This window comes from Nelusetta ayraudi, unplaced genomic scaffold (assembly GCF_046127955.1).
Source record: "Nelusetta ayraudi isolate G7.1 ecotype Tasmania unplaced genomic scaffold, CSIRO-AGI_Nayr_v1 ptg000016l, whole genome shotgun sequence".
In the NCBI taxonomy this organism is placed as follows: Eukaryota; Metazoa; Chordata; class Actinopteri; order Tetraodontiformes; family Monacanthidae; genus Nelusetta; species Nelusetta ayraudi.
The window spans coordinates 6,320,529-6,336,352 of record NW_027466066.1 but is presented as its reverse complement, the minus strand read 5'-3'; the positions used below and the strand labels follow the sequence as shown (position 1 = coordinate 6,336,352).

The 15,824-nt window shown below is 45.1% G+C and overlaps 1 protein-coding gene across 2 annotated transcripts; it reads right to left on the bottom strand.

Annotated features, from left to right (window-relative positions):
- Nucleotides 1-2,054: 2,054 nt before the first annotated feature.
- Nucleotides 2,055-6,001, bottom strand: LOC142886941 (lipid droplet assembly factor 1-like). Of its 2 annotated transcripts, XM_076024223.1 has the most exons (5): nucleotides 5,859-6,001; nucleotides 5,631-5,769; nucleotides 4,826-4,994; nucleotides 4,012-4,157; nucleotides 2,055-2,840 (listed from the first exon to the last, which is right to left on the bottom strand). In XM_076024223.1, exons 2-5 carry the CDS (start codon nucleotides 5,712-5,714, stop codon nucleotides 2,784-2,786), a joined length of 456 nt encoding a protein of 151 aa, XP_075880338.1. In that variant the 5' UTR covers nucleotides 5,715-5,769; nucleotides 5,859-6,001; the 3' UTR covers nucleotides 2,055-2,783. The 2 variants fall into 2 exon arrangements, with proteins under 2 accessions (XP_075880338.1, XP_075880337.1); XM_076024222.1 differs by having other exon boundaries at nucleotides 5,631-5,975.
- Between the last annotated feature and the right edge of the window lie 9,823 nt (nucleotides 6,002-15,824).

Sequence of the window (15,824 nt, the reverse complement as noted above, 5' to 3'; positions counted from 1 at the left end):
TCAATACACACCCACGCCAAATTTGGGGCTTCTCACCCATGAGGAACCCTCAAACTCTAACCCTAATTTCAGCAGTAACCCTAACCCTAACCCTAATTCCAGCCTTATCGCGAACCCTAATTCAATGCAAGTCTATGAGGGTCAAAGGTCAACTTTGTCCTAGAGACATGGGCCCACTTGCTGCTTCATCAAGATCCCTCAAGACACACCCACACCAAATTTGGGGCTTCTAACCCATGAGGAACCCTCAAACTCTAACCCTAATTTCAGCAGTAACCCTAACCCTAACCCTAATTCAATGCAAGTCTATGAGGGTCAAAGGTCAACTTTGCCCGAGAGACATTGGCCCACTTGCTGCTTCATCATGATCCCCTAAGACACACCCATGCCAAAATTGGGGCTTTCTAACCCATGAGGAACCCTCAAACCCTAACCCTAATTTCAGCAGTAACCCTAACCCTAATTCCAGCCTTATCGCTAACCCTAATTCAATGCAAGTTTATGAGGGTCAAAGGTCAACTTTGTCCTAGAGACATGGGCCCACTTGCTGCTCCATCAAGATCCCTCAAGACACACCCACGCCAAATTTGTGCTTCTAAACCCTGAGGAACCTTGAAACCCTAACCCTAATTTCAGCAGTAACCCTAACCCTAACCCTAATTCAATGCAAGTCTATGAGGGTCAAATGTCAACTTTGTCCTAGAGACAGGGGCCACTTGCTGCTTCATCAAGATCCCTCAAGACACACCTATGCCAAATTCGGGGATTCTAACCCATGAGGAACCCTGAAACCCTAACCCTAATTTCAGCAGTAACCCTAACCCTAACCCTAATTCAAGCCTTATCGCGAACCCTAATTCAATGCAAGTCAATGAGGGTCAAAGGTCAACTTTGTCCTAGAGACATGGGCCCACTTGCTGCTTCATCAAGATCCCTCAAGACACACCCACGCCAAATTTGGGGCTTCTAACCCATGAGGAACCCTCAAACTCTAACCCTAATTTCAGCAGTAACCCTAACCCTAACCCTAACCCTAATTCCAGCCTTATCGCTATCCCTAATTCAATGCAAGTCTATGAGGGTCAAAGGTCAACTTTGTCCTAGAGACATTGGCCCACTTGCTGCTTCATCATGATCCCCTAAGACACACCCATGCCAAAATTGGGGCTTTCTAACCCATGAGGAACCCTCAAACCCTAACCCTAATTTCAGCAGTAACCCTAACCCTAATTCCAGCCTTATCGCTAAGCCTAATTCAATGCAAGTTTATGAGGGTCAAAGGTCAACTTTGTCCTAGAGACATGGGCCCACTTGCTGCTTCATCAAGATCCCTCAAGACACACCCACGCCAAATTTGTGCTTCTAAACCATGAGGAACCTTGAAACCCTAACCCTAATTTCAGCAGTAACCCTAACCCTAACCCTAATTCCAGCCTTATCGCTAAGCCTAATTCAATGCAAGTCAATGAGGGTCAAAGGTCAACTTTGTCCTAGAGACATGGACCCAGTTGCTGCTCCATCAAGATCCCTCAAGACACACCCACGCCAAATTTGGGGCTTCCAACCCATGAGGAACCCTGAAACCCTAACCCTAATTCCTGCCTGAAGCGTAACCCCAACCCTTACTGCTGGAATTAGGGGGTATAATACCAAACCAATAATATACAATATAGAATGTCAAGCCTAACCATTTCCCCAACCCTAGCCCTAAATCTAAGACTGTGAAACGTTGCCTTTTGTTGGCCAACACTGGCTTCACAACTCTAATTGTAGTGGTCACTTTCCCTCGCGAGAGTTAAATAACAAACTAAATAAAAAAATAATAATTAAAACATCCTCACTGCTGCTTTATTCATTCGTCCTAGGTGGACAAATGATTACATTTTGTTAGATTCGCTGAGATTCCTGAAACTATTTTCATTGTATGGCCCTTCAAAGTCGAGGAATGAAACTCACTGCAAGCATCCGCGTTTGAGCGAGTCCATGGAATCTTTTACTGTCACTTTACGACCACTGCCGGTAAGAATTGTTAAAAGAAGCGTAGAGCAGAAATGAGTGTAGCAAATATGTTTATTCATGTTATCCCACTGTGTCATTTGGTCCAATAAGACACGCAGCATTTAAAGGCACATTTTGTTCCACATACATATAAAAACAGTTATCAATAACAGACAATAAGCCAAGCTTCTTCTAAATAATATCTTGGCACATTTTAATTAAAGCTGCTTGACAAATATGCAATTATCTTAGATTTAGAGCTAATTACACATACGTAACAGTTCTGTAGTGCATCTTTTTCTTTTTTGAGCACTTGCACACAAAAAGAACACGAACAGGCTCGGAAGTACGACGTGCAGGGGCGTGGCTAACCATCTTGGGGCCCATACACACCGTATAATTAATGGTATGCTCTAGAAAGACAATAGTCATCCATGCCCCCCTTAAAAGTGCCCCAGCTGTATGTACTCCAACATACAATAAATGAGCTGCCACTTGACACAAGCTATTAAAACAAAGTTAGGATAAAAACAACAACAACAACATATATCGCAAACATTTCTTATTCAGGCCATCATCTCTATATAAATATGCATTCAAGCGGTAACATTCAGGGAGTCTGTCTGTGCAGGGGAGAATCTGTGACAGCCTGCAGGGCGGTGCGAGGTGATCCAGGGCTGTGCAGAAACTCACCCATCAATCTGGGGTCCTCTCTGCGCACTTTGTCATTTGGAGCTTTTACACATCAAAGCTAACAAACAGGAAGGTGTCAGCGAAGAGCAAGGCTACTGGGCCTTTTCCGCCTCTGAAGTCTCAGCCCCCTTCTTCCGGGCTTCACCCAACTGGAAAAGAAAAAAAGTAGTCAGTCAAAAGATTATTTTTTGGTTTCATGAAAAAAGAAAAACCTGTAAAAAATGGCACTACTGCTACTAGATGGTTCAGACTGCCAGCCAAAGTCTGATTTTTAGCTCATCCAGATTGAAAGCCGATGGCTCTTTTGTAGTCGGGAACAGTCACAAATCAGAGAGGAGGTGTACCATCTGGTGGACTGGTGTCAAAGGAACAACCTGGTCCTGAATGTTGACAAAACCAAGGAGGTCATTGTCGACTTCAGGAAGCACCAGCCTTCCCACACACCCCTCTTAATCAGTGGCTCAGAGGTGGAGATTGTCACCAGCACCAAGTTCCTGGGGGTGCACATAAACAGTTCATTGTCCTGGTCACTCCACACTGGCACACTGGTGAAGAAAGCCCAGCAGCGCATGCACTGGATGAGGAGAGCCCACCTCCCCCCTCCCATCCTCACCACCTTCTACAGGGGGACCATAGAGAGCATCCTGACCAACTGCATCTCTGTGTGGGCTGGAGCATGCAGTGCTGCGGACTGGAAGTCTCTGCAGAGGGTGGTGAGGACGGCGGAGAAAATCATCGGCTCCCTGCTCCCTTCCATTCAGGTGACGGCCAGGGAGCGTTGCCTTTCAAAGGGCCTCAGTATCAGCAATGACTCCTCCCACCCCCACCATGGACTGTTTTCACTGCTGGCCTCTGGAAAGAGGTTCCGCAGTATACGGACCAGGACTACGCAGTTCTACAACAGCTTCTTCCCTCACACAATAAGACTACTGAACACAAAATAACCCTCCAACTCATGCAATACATTGAACATACACATTTGCACTTTATGCATCGCACCTTATTACTTGACTGTGTTGTTTCTCCTTTGTGTTGTCATTGTTGGTTTTTATCGGTAGTTGGTGCATCGGAATTTCGTTTTTAAATGGACACTGAGAAGTGAATGTTTTTAAATGACAAATAAAAAGTCTAAGTCTAAGTCGGGTGCAAAACGGATTGAAACCACCTTCGATTTTTATATATAACATATATATTTTCCTTTTGTTCAGGATTTTTAAAATGAGCAAAACTGAGCAGTTCCTCAGGCTATGTTAAGTTTTTTCACTGATTCAATTTAAATGTGCCCATCACTGTATGAATAAACCCACTGAATCACAGTACCTTGGCCAGAGCTGGCTGACTGTATCCGAGGAAGTTGAAGATGACGGCATAGGCGACGTTGAAGAACAGCGACACCACCACAGAGAACATGGCGATGCCGAACAGGAGGCACAGCAAACTCAGGCCTCCGGTGAACAGAAGGAACACTGGCGGGGAGAGGGATGACATCGGTTTATAGCCGTAGGAGATCAATGGCAGATTTTTATTTTTAATTTTTTAGCGTGCCAGCGACCTCCTGGGGCTCCAACTAACAATTATTTTCATAATGGATTAATGAGATAATGGCAATTTTTGTACTTACCTTTACAATTTGAGTTAGGCATTTTCTAACCAACGATAAAGACAATAATTTTTTTTTTTATTTCCTTTCGGAAATAATATTCATTCCAGCTTTTTTGGCTGTGCATAACTGTAAGAACATGATGTAAACAGAAGTGTTCCAGCTTTGCATTTACCTCTAGAAACAACTCAGTCTCGTAACATTTCATTATTATTTCATAGTATAGTGAATGGTTGGTATATCGTGTCCACGAGAGCGCTTTGGAGCTGTTGGATTGTGTATTTGATGAGTTTGACGAGGGAAAGCAAAAATACCACTACAAAAAAATACAGATCCAAAAACTGCTCGTAAGTGAACAAACTTTTTTTGTAAGACTTAACTTAGACCTAACTTAGCAACCTCAGGCTACATTTTAACGTCCCAAAACTCCCGCAATTTGTTGACAGATAAAAATCGATACTCAAATACGTTGCCAACAAATTTGACCATCGAATTTTATCGATTTAATTGATTAGTTAAAGTCTTGCAACCTACCCTCAACTGCAACAAAACACACGGCCGACAAGGCCAAGGTCACTACAGCAAACGCGAGGAAGAGGCCGACGGGCAGCATGGCGAGGGCGGCGAACAGCAGCAGAGCCACGGCGACCACAGGGTGGCTGCTGACATAACGGCCCGCACTGGAGTTGATCAGCCTGGACACCTGGAGAGGAGACAGAGACACCATGATGCAAGTCGGCCTCTGGCTGTGAAATCAGAAAGACAATGCTTTGGTTTCAAAGCTAAATTCACATTAGTTGTGGTACGATGTGCTGACGCAGGCAACGAGGCTGAATAAACAATGAGGCCATTTTTGCATTTTTGGTATAAAACCCCTCCCCCAAAAAAACAAGAAAAATGTAAAACTGATGAAAGCCATAAAAACACTGTTTTTTTTTTGGCTGCGGAGAGGTTTAATATACATTTTCTGTTAAAAACAACAACAACAACAACAGAATATTATAGCATAACTAGACGCTGAACCTCAGGCTCAGTAAAAAGAAAACAAACCTCTTGTTATTTCTTTTTTGGAACCTGCTTTTAAACCATTTTCAAATGTGTTGCCCTGGAATTGTTTAAGGCATTCTCTCTGAATTGAAGCAAAATTAAGGCTGATATTTTCAACACACTTAGATTGATGTTGCGTAAGTTTTCTAGCAGCACCACGCAGCTAAAAAAAAAAAAAAAAAAAAAAAAAAAAAAAAAAAAAAATTACTAACGAGAGGTTTTAACTCGTTAGTTAACCTCAAAAAACGTTTCAGAATTTCAGTAGAACAAGGAAGCAGGTCGGCCACGGTACCTTTGGGTCATCTTGGAGGTCGTTCAGTCTGCAGCTACAGCTTTCCCACAGCTGCTGAAGACCAGCGACACCGTCCTGCTGCATCTTCTCACACACACGCCGCCGGAACTCGGCTCCCGGAATGGTATTGATGCGGTCCCTGGAGAGATTCGGTCGGTATAGTTTGTGACTCGGCATCACATTAAAAACACGCCCGAAAACATGCAGAAAAGTTAATCTGTCACTAACCTGTTCGATACCTCCAACTTGCGAGAGTGTTGCCTGGACTTTTAAGACACTCTGAGGGCAGTAAAGCAGCCTTTATAAAAGCTGCACGTAGCGTCACGTACGCCAGTTCCTCGTTCTTCCTCCTCCTCCTACACGTCGCCGCAGCAGCTCCAAGGCGCCGCTGCTGCCACCTGGTGGTCAACTAGCGTAAAGGTCCAGTTCAGCGTCAGTTTCCTCATTTAAATTAACTGACGTTCGTCAAAAAAAAAAAAAAAAAATTACAGGATGATAATGAATAAGAAAAACATATAGAAATGAATTTGCAAATCTATCTGTAAAATGGGAATGTAAACTGAACATTTCTCGCTTGGAAACAGGTAATTCAACGAATGAAGAAACCTTCTTCTCAACCAAATGTAAAACTCTGTTTGCCAAATCTCCATTCTTGAAAATATCTTAGTAGGTCTAAACTATAGACAAACAAGCGTCCACTGTTGCATTTCAAGGTTAATACAAAATATAACAAACATTCCAAAAACAATAGGTCTTTTGCCGTTGCCTAAGACTGGCTCTCTTGAGCCAGGCTTTCATCGGGCTCAGCAGCAATTATATAAAGAATGACTCAGTATTAGTATGATTATAACAGCTACTAGGACCTTTGTGACTGGATCTCTTTAATCATTATTTATCAGACCCTCGTCACTGCCTCAATTTGGCATCACAAATTCTGTATGGTACAAGAAATTAGCGTCCATTTTTGTTGTTTCATTTTAAAGGTAGTTTTCCATGTAAGTTTCCTCAGTGACCTGCAGGCACTTTTCTGGACTTCCTGTGGTTGGTGTTGCACATGGCCGGAATCCTGTTGGTGTGAAGGAGAGACTTGGCAGCCAGACTGAAACAAGACGCCCTCTACAAAAATAATGGCAGCACTTTCCCCTTCTCCACACTGTGGTGCTTCCAAATTTCTCTTCCAAGGGTCAGAATATTAAACGAGTGAACTTCAACACCAACACTGATTACTTCCTCCGTCAAAGATAAGAATTGCTGCTCCAGCTGCCGCCGCCGCGCACAAATTAGGTTTGGCCCCCGGAGTTTTACACAGCATGCAGGCACATAACTGGGGCATTTCTGGCGAGGGGAATGGCTCTGTGATGTGTTTTGAACTCCGGTGACGCCAGGCACCCCGAGGACCGGTGATGACAACTTACTCGGGCCATTATAGCCGCCGGCCATACTAATTAATCACATTCTACTGTTGTATTGAATGCGCGGGAGTGATTTGGTGAGAGCGAGGAGGGACACCGCTTCTACCTCTGCAGACTGCTAAACACGGTGAACTCAGTGAACCAGCGCTCCCGGAGCCGTCTGCGAGAAAAGTGTGCGCGCTATTAGACACACAGGGCAAGGAAGTTGGACCAATTCCAATCTTTACAATATCAGATTTTACATCTCCGTTGAAGAAGATTTCCGGCAGTCCTCATCGTATCAAGGCCCAGCCGGCAGCTATTAGTGTTTAGATGAAAGATTATGCACAACTCCAAAATACATCTGTTGTTAAGCGCGAGTATTTTTTTTGGCGTGTATAGTTTCCCCAGTTTTTCTGCAAGGCTTCAAAAACAATGCTTTGAAAATACGTCGACATTTCTTCTGAACTTCAATAATCATCAGTGCCAGACACAATTCAGACGTGTAACGACTCAGACTAAAATGTGCTCCACTTTATCACCTGTCACCAAAACAGCCTCGGAACAGTCATTAAAAAGTGTGTGTGTGTGTGTGTGTGTGTGTGTGTGTGTGTATGTGTGTGTGTGTTAGATGTTAGATCCGGCCTCCACATCACGCACACTAAACTTCTACGTTTGCGCCGCCACACATTTCCATCGAATAAGCGTCTTATCAGGCGGCTTTCCTGCTGAACGTGGCTCTCTGCTGCGGGAGACAAATGACTCTCCTGTCCAGCCGCCCCCGCTCCGCCACTTAAGTGCAGATGAAAATTGAACGTTCTCGATTCGTCCCGTATGCCTTTTTAGGTGAAGAGACATACATCTTGGCCTTTTGGGAGTGAAATTGACCGTGCGACGTTGCGCGCTGACACGTGCCTCGACTTGCCGGGTTTCGTCGTAGGCCGAATGTGATTGATCGGCTGTCGGAGGATTCTAATTTGCATGCGCTGATTGTAAAAAACTAATCACTGCTGGGGGGAGGAGGTGGAGGGGTGAGGGAGGGACCATAAAATGGTCAGAAATCTCCCCTCGTGCGACGTGACGCCTCCTGCGTGGCTCCTAAAACCACACCACGTGTCAGGCCGTCTGCTGGGCTGTTCAGGAGAAAAACGAGCACGACCTTTTGTTTTTTTGTTTTTTTCCCTCTCCTCCCTCTTCACTTGTCACTCTCAATAGTCACATCCTTCCATCACACCATCGATCCTCCAAGGTCCTGACTTTGTTTACCTCTTTTTGAAGTTGCAGAGGGGGAGTGTTGGGCTCCCGACAGCTGAGCGCAAGCAGAGCAAAAATTGTCTTTTGGAGCCTCTCGTCCTCTGTCATACTGGATGATCGTTGCTGTCAGCGGGTCGACATTTGGACTGATGAGTTGGTGGGGGGGTAGGGCGGGGTGCTGGGGAGGTTCGGTTCCCGTCCCACTGACTGGGGAGGGTGACGGGGCTCAACTATGACACATTCACAATTTACAATTCACATTCACTAAAACCAGAGATGACCCGCAGAAGAGCCCTGGCAGCATCAGACCATCTCACGCAAAACAAAGCTTTCGGATCTATCTACAACTCAGCGGCACTCTCCATCCTGCTTTATGGCTTAGAAACATGGACCTTAAACAAGACCCTGGCTGCAAGAATAGACGGTTTTAATAGCAGGGCTCTCAGAACCATTGAGAACATCAGGTGGCCCCAGCGGGTTTCCCACAAAGTGCTTAGACTGTGCTTTGATTACTTAGTAGTAGTAGTAGTAGTAGTAGTAGTAAGTAAGTAGTTAAAGAAGTAATTAGATAACTTTTTTTTTTTTTAAAGAAGTAATCAGTAATCAGTAGTTGGATTACTTCTATGGAGTAATCCCAACATCACTGCGTGGGAGGAAGGAAGACGGCCCTGGTCAGCGAGTTTCTGCGTCGTGTCTGCCTCTAATCACACAGCCTGTCATCTCACTCAAGCTATGATGGATTTTTTCTGCTGCCGTCAGTTTCTCCATTTTTTTTGCACCATCGCTCCTGAATTATGATGAAACAAGGAGATGGCGAGTCACCGATGCGGTTTTGGTGACAGCAGTTGGAGAGCAGACGTGGCTGTAAGAGCAGCGGAAGAGGAAGAGGAGGAGGAGGATGAGGAGGAGTCCACTAGAGGGGCATCATCATTAAGGGCAGGTGATGGTGGAGTAATACACCCTCATCCATTATTTGCTGCAGCCCCTCCGCGATGCCTGACATGGCGGAGACCTTTGGAGTGGAGGTGGTGGTGGTGGTGGCGGCGGTGGTGTAAAGACAGAGGGGATGGATCGAGGGAAGCAACAACCGGGGCTGCAGGAGGAGCTCCTCGCTCTCATTAAACCCCCGGCCATCCTTTTGTTCTTTCCATTACTCCACCGCGTGTCCCTGAGGAAGGCGGGGAGAATCTATTCCGTGCGTGCGCCACGGATTTAATGTCAGCGGCTGGACCTGCTCATTAAACCTCCTCTGATTGTCCTAAAAACCCAGGCCCCGGATATATCAATCCGTGCAGACGTGCAGTCCCGGGCAGCAAAGGCGTTGCATCGTGCGCAGGTCCGGGTATACGTACTCTCTGATGAGGCTCTGGCTTTCAGTAGATGGAAAAAAAAAAAAAAGGAAGAAAAAAAAAAAAGACGCTTTTGACAGCCGCCAGCACGCGATACACACAGCTCGCAAATGAATGCACTTGTTTGGACTTGCAGATTTATTTCTTGATGCGCCATCCACCTTGAATTAAACAGCACTCCAACGGCAATGTGCTGCGGTCAGGTGTTTGTGTGTGTGTGTGTGTTTGGAGGGGGGGGGGCTTTGCATGGCGGCTGACGCATTAAATAAAAAGCCATTCACACCGGCAGATGGGCAGCTGGGGAGACGGAAGGGCAGTGTTGAAAGGGGGATTAGCATGGATTCATCAATCCCTGCCGATCAGAGGAGGGAAGCCCTCCGTCGTCACTGAGGCCAGTTTGCAATTTTCAAAGGGAACTGCGACCGCGGCAGGATTGTTTCTCCCCAAAGGCGCGGCTCTCCCTTGCAACAGCCGCCATTCCTGCAAATCAAACTCCCACTGCTTTTTTCACAGGTTTACTTTTGTGCATTGGAGAACTCTCTGAGCGTTTTCTTGTTATTTCAAGCACGGTGTTTTATTTCTGCCTTGAGGTCGAGATATACAGCTGCATTTCTCTGCTGTTCCCAATCTAATATTGCGGCAATTTCTTTATTTCTTTTACCGATTATTATTACACTTCTGGTGCCGTTTTCCGCCTAAATTTGACCCCCGAAACATGCGCGAAAAGTCACCAAATTTTGCATGCAGGTCAGAACTCACGTAAAATTTAAAAGGTGGCGGACGTCATCGGCCGGCGGCGGCCACATAGTCTCAGTCCCAATAATAATAATAATAATATTTTTTAATGTCTTATCACGTTTAAACATAGCTCATCCTGACTGAGGAAGTCCTTTGTTTATGCAGCAGTCAGATATTTTCACAAATTTTTTTTTTTTATTATTTGTGATTTTTTTTTTTTGTGGGATCAATAAAGCAAAATAACCAAATCCAACAACTCCATCATGCAAAGGGAAGTAAAATATCAACAACCTTATTAAGATAATGGTCTTTTTTTTTTTTTTTTAAAGTTGCTCAGCGTAACACAAAAAAATCACCGTCAGAAGATAATTTGGGCAAAAAAAAAATTGGTGAAAAATGACAAATCTTATTATTTCGGAAGGTGAACACAATGTTTGTTTGGAGTTTTGCACAGATAGAAAATTGCCATTTTTTTTATTGCTGCAATTTAAATGTTGAATGTTTGCAAGTATGTTTTCATGTGAGATTTTTGGATGAGTTTTCCTGCTGCCTTTTCTGTTATGTGTTGCTTGTATTCTCTCCAACTCCAATCAGCAGTCAGCCGCCTGAGGTCCAAACAAATAAATGAATAAAACAGAAAAAGAATCACTCCTCACAAAGGCACACGTGCACACAATTGCAATCAGTGGCAGGCCCAAATCACAGCCGCCGACAGGATCGTTCATCTTACACACACACACACACAAAAAACACACACACACTCGCTCGCTCACACACACACACACACACACACACACACACACACACACACACAAGCGCGTTGCTGCCTTCCACTTCTTCTCTCTCCTTGTCTGACTTATACGTCCCACATGAGTGAAGGTTCCGGGTTGACAGCACATCTATCAGTTCGACCTACTTTATATCGCAGCGTGGACGACCTTGGTGACCTCACCATGCTGCCGTCCGCTTACTGGAAGAGGCCGCTGCCTTATCGCTCCTCAGACACTGCCCCCCCCCCCCCCCCCCCCCTCCGGCTGCTGCGGCTCGGGCGAAGACAAGTTAGCGAGCAGCGAGCCGCGTTTGGAACGAGTGTCATTCGTTCGTGCGCGAGCGTGTGAGAGGTGTTAATTGGCTCCGTTTTGCCAGCGCCGGCGTTGATGACTGTGATCTTTAGAGGAAGACGGCAGCCGAGGAAGACGAGCCAGTTGCTTTTGACTGCAATTCTGAGGAGGATAAAGTGGAACGGTGGAACGCTTTCATTAGAGTTTGTTCTCCTGTTCGCTCGTCTCCGGTTCCCATTTAGCCAAATTGGCCTTGTTGTCAAGACCTGAATCACGGAAACGCGTGCGCGCACACACACACACACACATCAATCCCTCCCTCCTGATTATCACCTGGATTGTTAAATTGAGCGGCTGCCGTGGAACAACAAATCCCCGCTTGTCACTTGCGCATTGTATCCGCCTGAATTATAACAGTCTGTTATCACTCTAATGCACACACACACACACACACACACACACACACACACACACACACACACACACACACACACACACACGTACGCGACTGCGCCCACGCACTGGCACGTAGCCAATACCGGTGCAAGTGCTCTGCAGTGTGTTTGGGATGCTAAAAAGTCACCCATGGTCTACAACTTCTCATCTCTCTGTCAACTGATGCCTGCAGTGAAGGTGGTTTAGAAAAAAACAAATGACGCTCAGGGGAAACTACAAGTGTTTCATTAGATGATATATACTACTACTACTACTACTACTACTACTACTACTACTTACGGTGGCCGACAAGGACCAAACACAATACAACATCCTTGTGGATCGGCATTGTTTCCATACCCGCGGCTGTTTCCGCCAACTAAGGTGCATTAGGCAGTTGTATTGAGTTTGGCCCTTGTTGGCCACCTTAAGTACGACTACTACAACTGGAATAATGACCGAAAAAAAAGCGTATCCAGAAGAAATCCAGCAGTAGTTGGGAGTCAAAAATATATATTTTTTTACTGGAATATAAAAAAAAATCAGCGATGCCACAAATCAAATTGAAGAAATTGACTGAGGCACAGACGTCACGTCACTGTTTCTTTATTTGAAAATATTGACATCAGCCGATACTTCTCTGCAAACTTCCCCACAGCACAGCGATATATATCTCTATATATCTATATCTATATATATATATATATGTTCATATATATATGTATACTCTTTACACAGTTGGTACATTCGTTAGGAGAAGAAAACTGTTTTTATGCAAGCCTACAATCGATCTTGTACAATAGAAAAAAACAAACACTTGAGACACATTCATGGAGCTCAGGGTGAAAGAGTGTTGAAAAAAAGGGTCATTGCGTAGAAAATTACAATCAGAAAAGTACAAACAAAGAGGCCAGAAGCATCAGTTGTACATTCATGGAAATCATCATCATCATCATCATCATCATCGTCCCACTGTGCTGTGTCATCGTCTTGACAGAGCATAAATACATATTTAGGTTCATACTTCGCAGCAAAACTAAAGCTTCCCTCTTACTGGGATGTGCGCACACACTCAGGTGGGCGCACACGTGTCTGCACAAACAAGCTCGCAAGCTCACGCACACGCTAAAGCGACACTACGGTTGGAGAGAGACAAAGAGGAAACTGAGGAGAGCAGCGTTGGTGTGCGAGGGATCATTTTGTCCCGGGGATTGATTTATGTTTGGTTATCTTTTTAATATCTGTCTGTAAAAATATGGCTGCTTCTTTTTTTATCCATTCTCAGTGTGTGTGTGTGTGTGTGTGTGTAAGGGTGGGGTGGGGTGGGGGACGTAATTTCTTGGCCCACTCCCCCCCCATCCCACTCCCCCTCCCACCTGCTACTTCTGACTCACGTGGAAGATGAAGCCACACCTGCATGTGACACGTCTCCACCCCCTCACCCCCCACCCCCACCCGCTCACCACTAAACCCCTCCACTCCGATTTCCCAGCATGCCCGTCTGTTTCCCAGGAGGCCGCTGGGATGAGGCTCCAGCACAAATGCCACATTACCATGGCTGAGACACTGTGAGCGGTCCGCACGTGAAGTGTAGGTTGCGGAGTGAAGATCACAAGTGTGGCTTCAGGGAATTTACGGTCACATGTGTGATCTGAACAAATTAGGAGTTGAACCCCCCCCCCAAAAAAAAAAAAAAAATGTTGTGAAAGTTTGTTTCAAAATTTAAAAAAAATCCTAAAAATCTAAATAAACAATAAAAAAATTCAAACAAACAAGAGCCAGAAAGCAGAAATTGTGTTCACAACTAGTTTTCCATTTTAGCCCCGTTCACATTTGTGTTGCGACTAAATATTAAAGCGTAAGTACGCGTACGTCTGGTTTAGTGAACGGTGGATTTGTGGGCTCAGATTTTTTTTCTTACAAGGTAAAATAGCCTTGCAGTGGTTTTCACTGGGCGGCTGCCTCTTTCAGAGCTCAATCACAGCGTTCTGCATCCACAACAATGAAGTCACCATTCCCCACATCGATTTTCTGAAGAGGAGAGATCATGTGATTCGCCAAGTATGCACGGGTAGGATTGCGGGCTTTAAAGTAATCACGTTGGTGGTATAGGGAAAAAAAAAAAAAAAAGAAAAAGAAGAAGAAGGAGAGGTTGATGTGAAATTAACATGACCAAAGCGCAGTCTGTGGCAGTGTGGAAGGAAAGGTCAGCGGGCGCAGCACAGAGCCGAGGCGCTGACGAGTGAGTGGCAATTGGTACTCCCTCAATCTCTTTAAAAACGCAATTTAAGAAAAAATCAATTTGTGGTGGAACAAAGAAAGAGTGATTTAGAGCGGAGGGGCAGTTACGGCCTGGGTGAACCGTCGAGTGGAGAAACGACCGAGTTTGGAAGCCAGAGTGAAAGAAACAATCTTTACTCGGGTTAAAGGAATCTCTGATAGGGAGCAAAAAAAAAAAAAAACGGACAAAAAAAAATCTGTCATATAGAAACTTTTAACTTCAACAAAAGGGGTTATTTACAGAAGAATGGATGGAAAAAGGTCTAAACTGCAGCCATACTGGAGAACATAGTCAATAACTGGATTGAAGGGTTTTCAATAAGCAACAAAGGATTTTTTAATAACATTTCTGATTCTGTAGTTTTCTACACAAACACAGATAGCACATACTATTATGCTAACTCGGATTCCAGCTGCCGGATTCCTCAGATTTACTCTGAAATCTTGCCCATCCATATTGTCAGCCCCCCCGCCAGACAGCATTTCCTACAGACGTGTTGAAGAGACCTAGCGTGGACGCAGCAGTCGTGCAGCAGTGAAAGGCTTCTCTCAGCTTCTACCAACTGGCTTTTGGCGAGAGTTCAGCACGCGGTGATCTGATGCACTGAGCCTCAAGCTGGCTAAACACGCAGCAACAAATCCGACTGGTCAGCACAGATATGACTGGCGGACGGCTCGTCCGATCACCTTCCGATCACTCTTGACCTGATGCGTACGACCAGTAACTGAACTGACACAAACCTCCAGGTTTGTACAATCCACCAAGCTGTCGGTGTGAACAGACGGTTTGACAAAGTGGCTTCAACTCTAATTAAACTGCTTTTAGTCGGAAGTCATTTTTAACTCATGTTTAAAAATAACGAACACGTCCTTGATTTAGATCCCCTTTTACCAAGCATGCTTGTGTGAGTGAGTGTGTGTGTGTGTGTGTGTGTGTGTGTGTGTGTGTGTGTGTGTGTGTGTGTGTGTGTGTGCTACATGTCTAAGTGTTGGACAAGAGTTTAGAGCGTAACACTTTATCAAGTGTGACACGCAGACCATCCATCAGATTTGCAGACATTTTTCGTAAATTAAAGAAAAAAAAAAAAAGAAAGGCCTGATGTGTCTAATCCCTCCTGACAGGTATTAGCAGAAATCTGCCCTTTGGCACATCTCCATTCAGGCCGGATAGATAGATGAACCCTGCTTAATGTCCCCGAGGTGTCTGCGGGATGGACGCGCATTGATCTCAACGCGCGCTCTCATCGCCGTGTTTTGTGAGCGAGCTGTCGGCGCCGGGGCTCTGATGCAAGGTGTGCCCAGCTGAAGGTGTGGCACCGTGGTGGCACTGTGGCATCATGGGACAGATGGCTTCGGCATGGCGTCGGTGGATTTGGGCTCCTGCTGGTTCAGATTATTTCCTCTGAGTCTCTCTCTCTTTTTCCTTCACTCTCTCCAAACGCCAAAGGGTTAAAGAGATGCTCGGCTAAATTCATTACATTCATTCAGAAACCATTAATAGTTAATGGAGGACTATCTACTCAGAGCAGAAATTTCCTCCTACTAATATTGGAAATGCGATTACTGGTTTAAAGACAAGTCAGAGCCAACTCATTTTTTTTGTCATGTATTTTTCAGGATGTAACAGTATCATCAGTTTCAGGATTTCGCAGTATGGAAAGTGCCTCCGTGTCGGAATTTGGCCTG

What these genes read in the sequence shown, in the direction of transcription:
- LOC142886941 (XM_076024222.1), bottom strand. Translation starts at nt 5,807, where the DNA reads ATGCCGAGTCACAAACTATACCGACCGAATCTCTCCAGGGACCGCATC. An exon ending in ACCTCCAAGATGACCCAAAG is followed by an intron (nt 4,995 to 5,630) that starts GTACCGTGGCCG and finishes TCTCCTCTCCAG; the next exon opens with GTGTCCAGGCTGATCAACTC. An exon ending in GTGTTTTGTTGCAGTTGAGG is followed by an intron (nt 4,158 to 4,825) that starts GTAGGTTGCAAG and finishes TCTCCCCGCCAG; the next exon opens with TGTTCCTTCTGTTCACCGGA.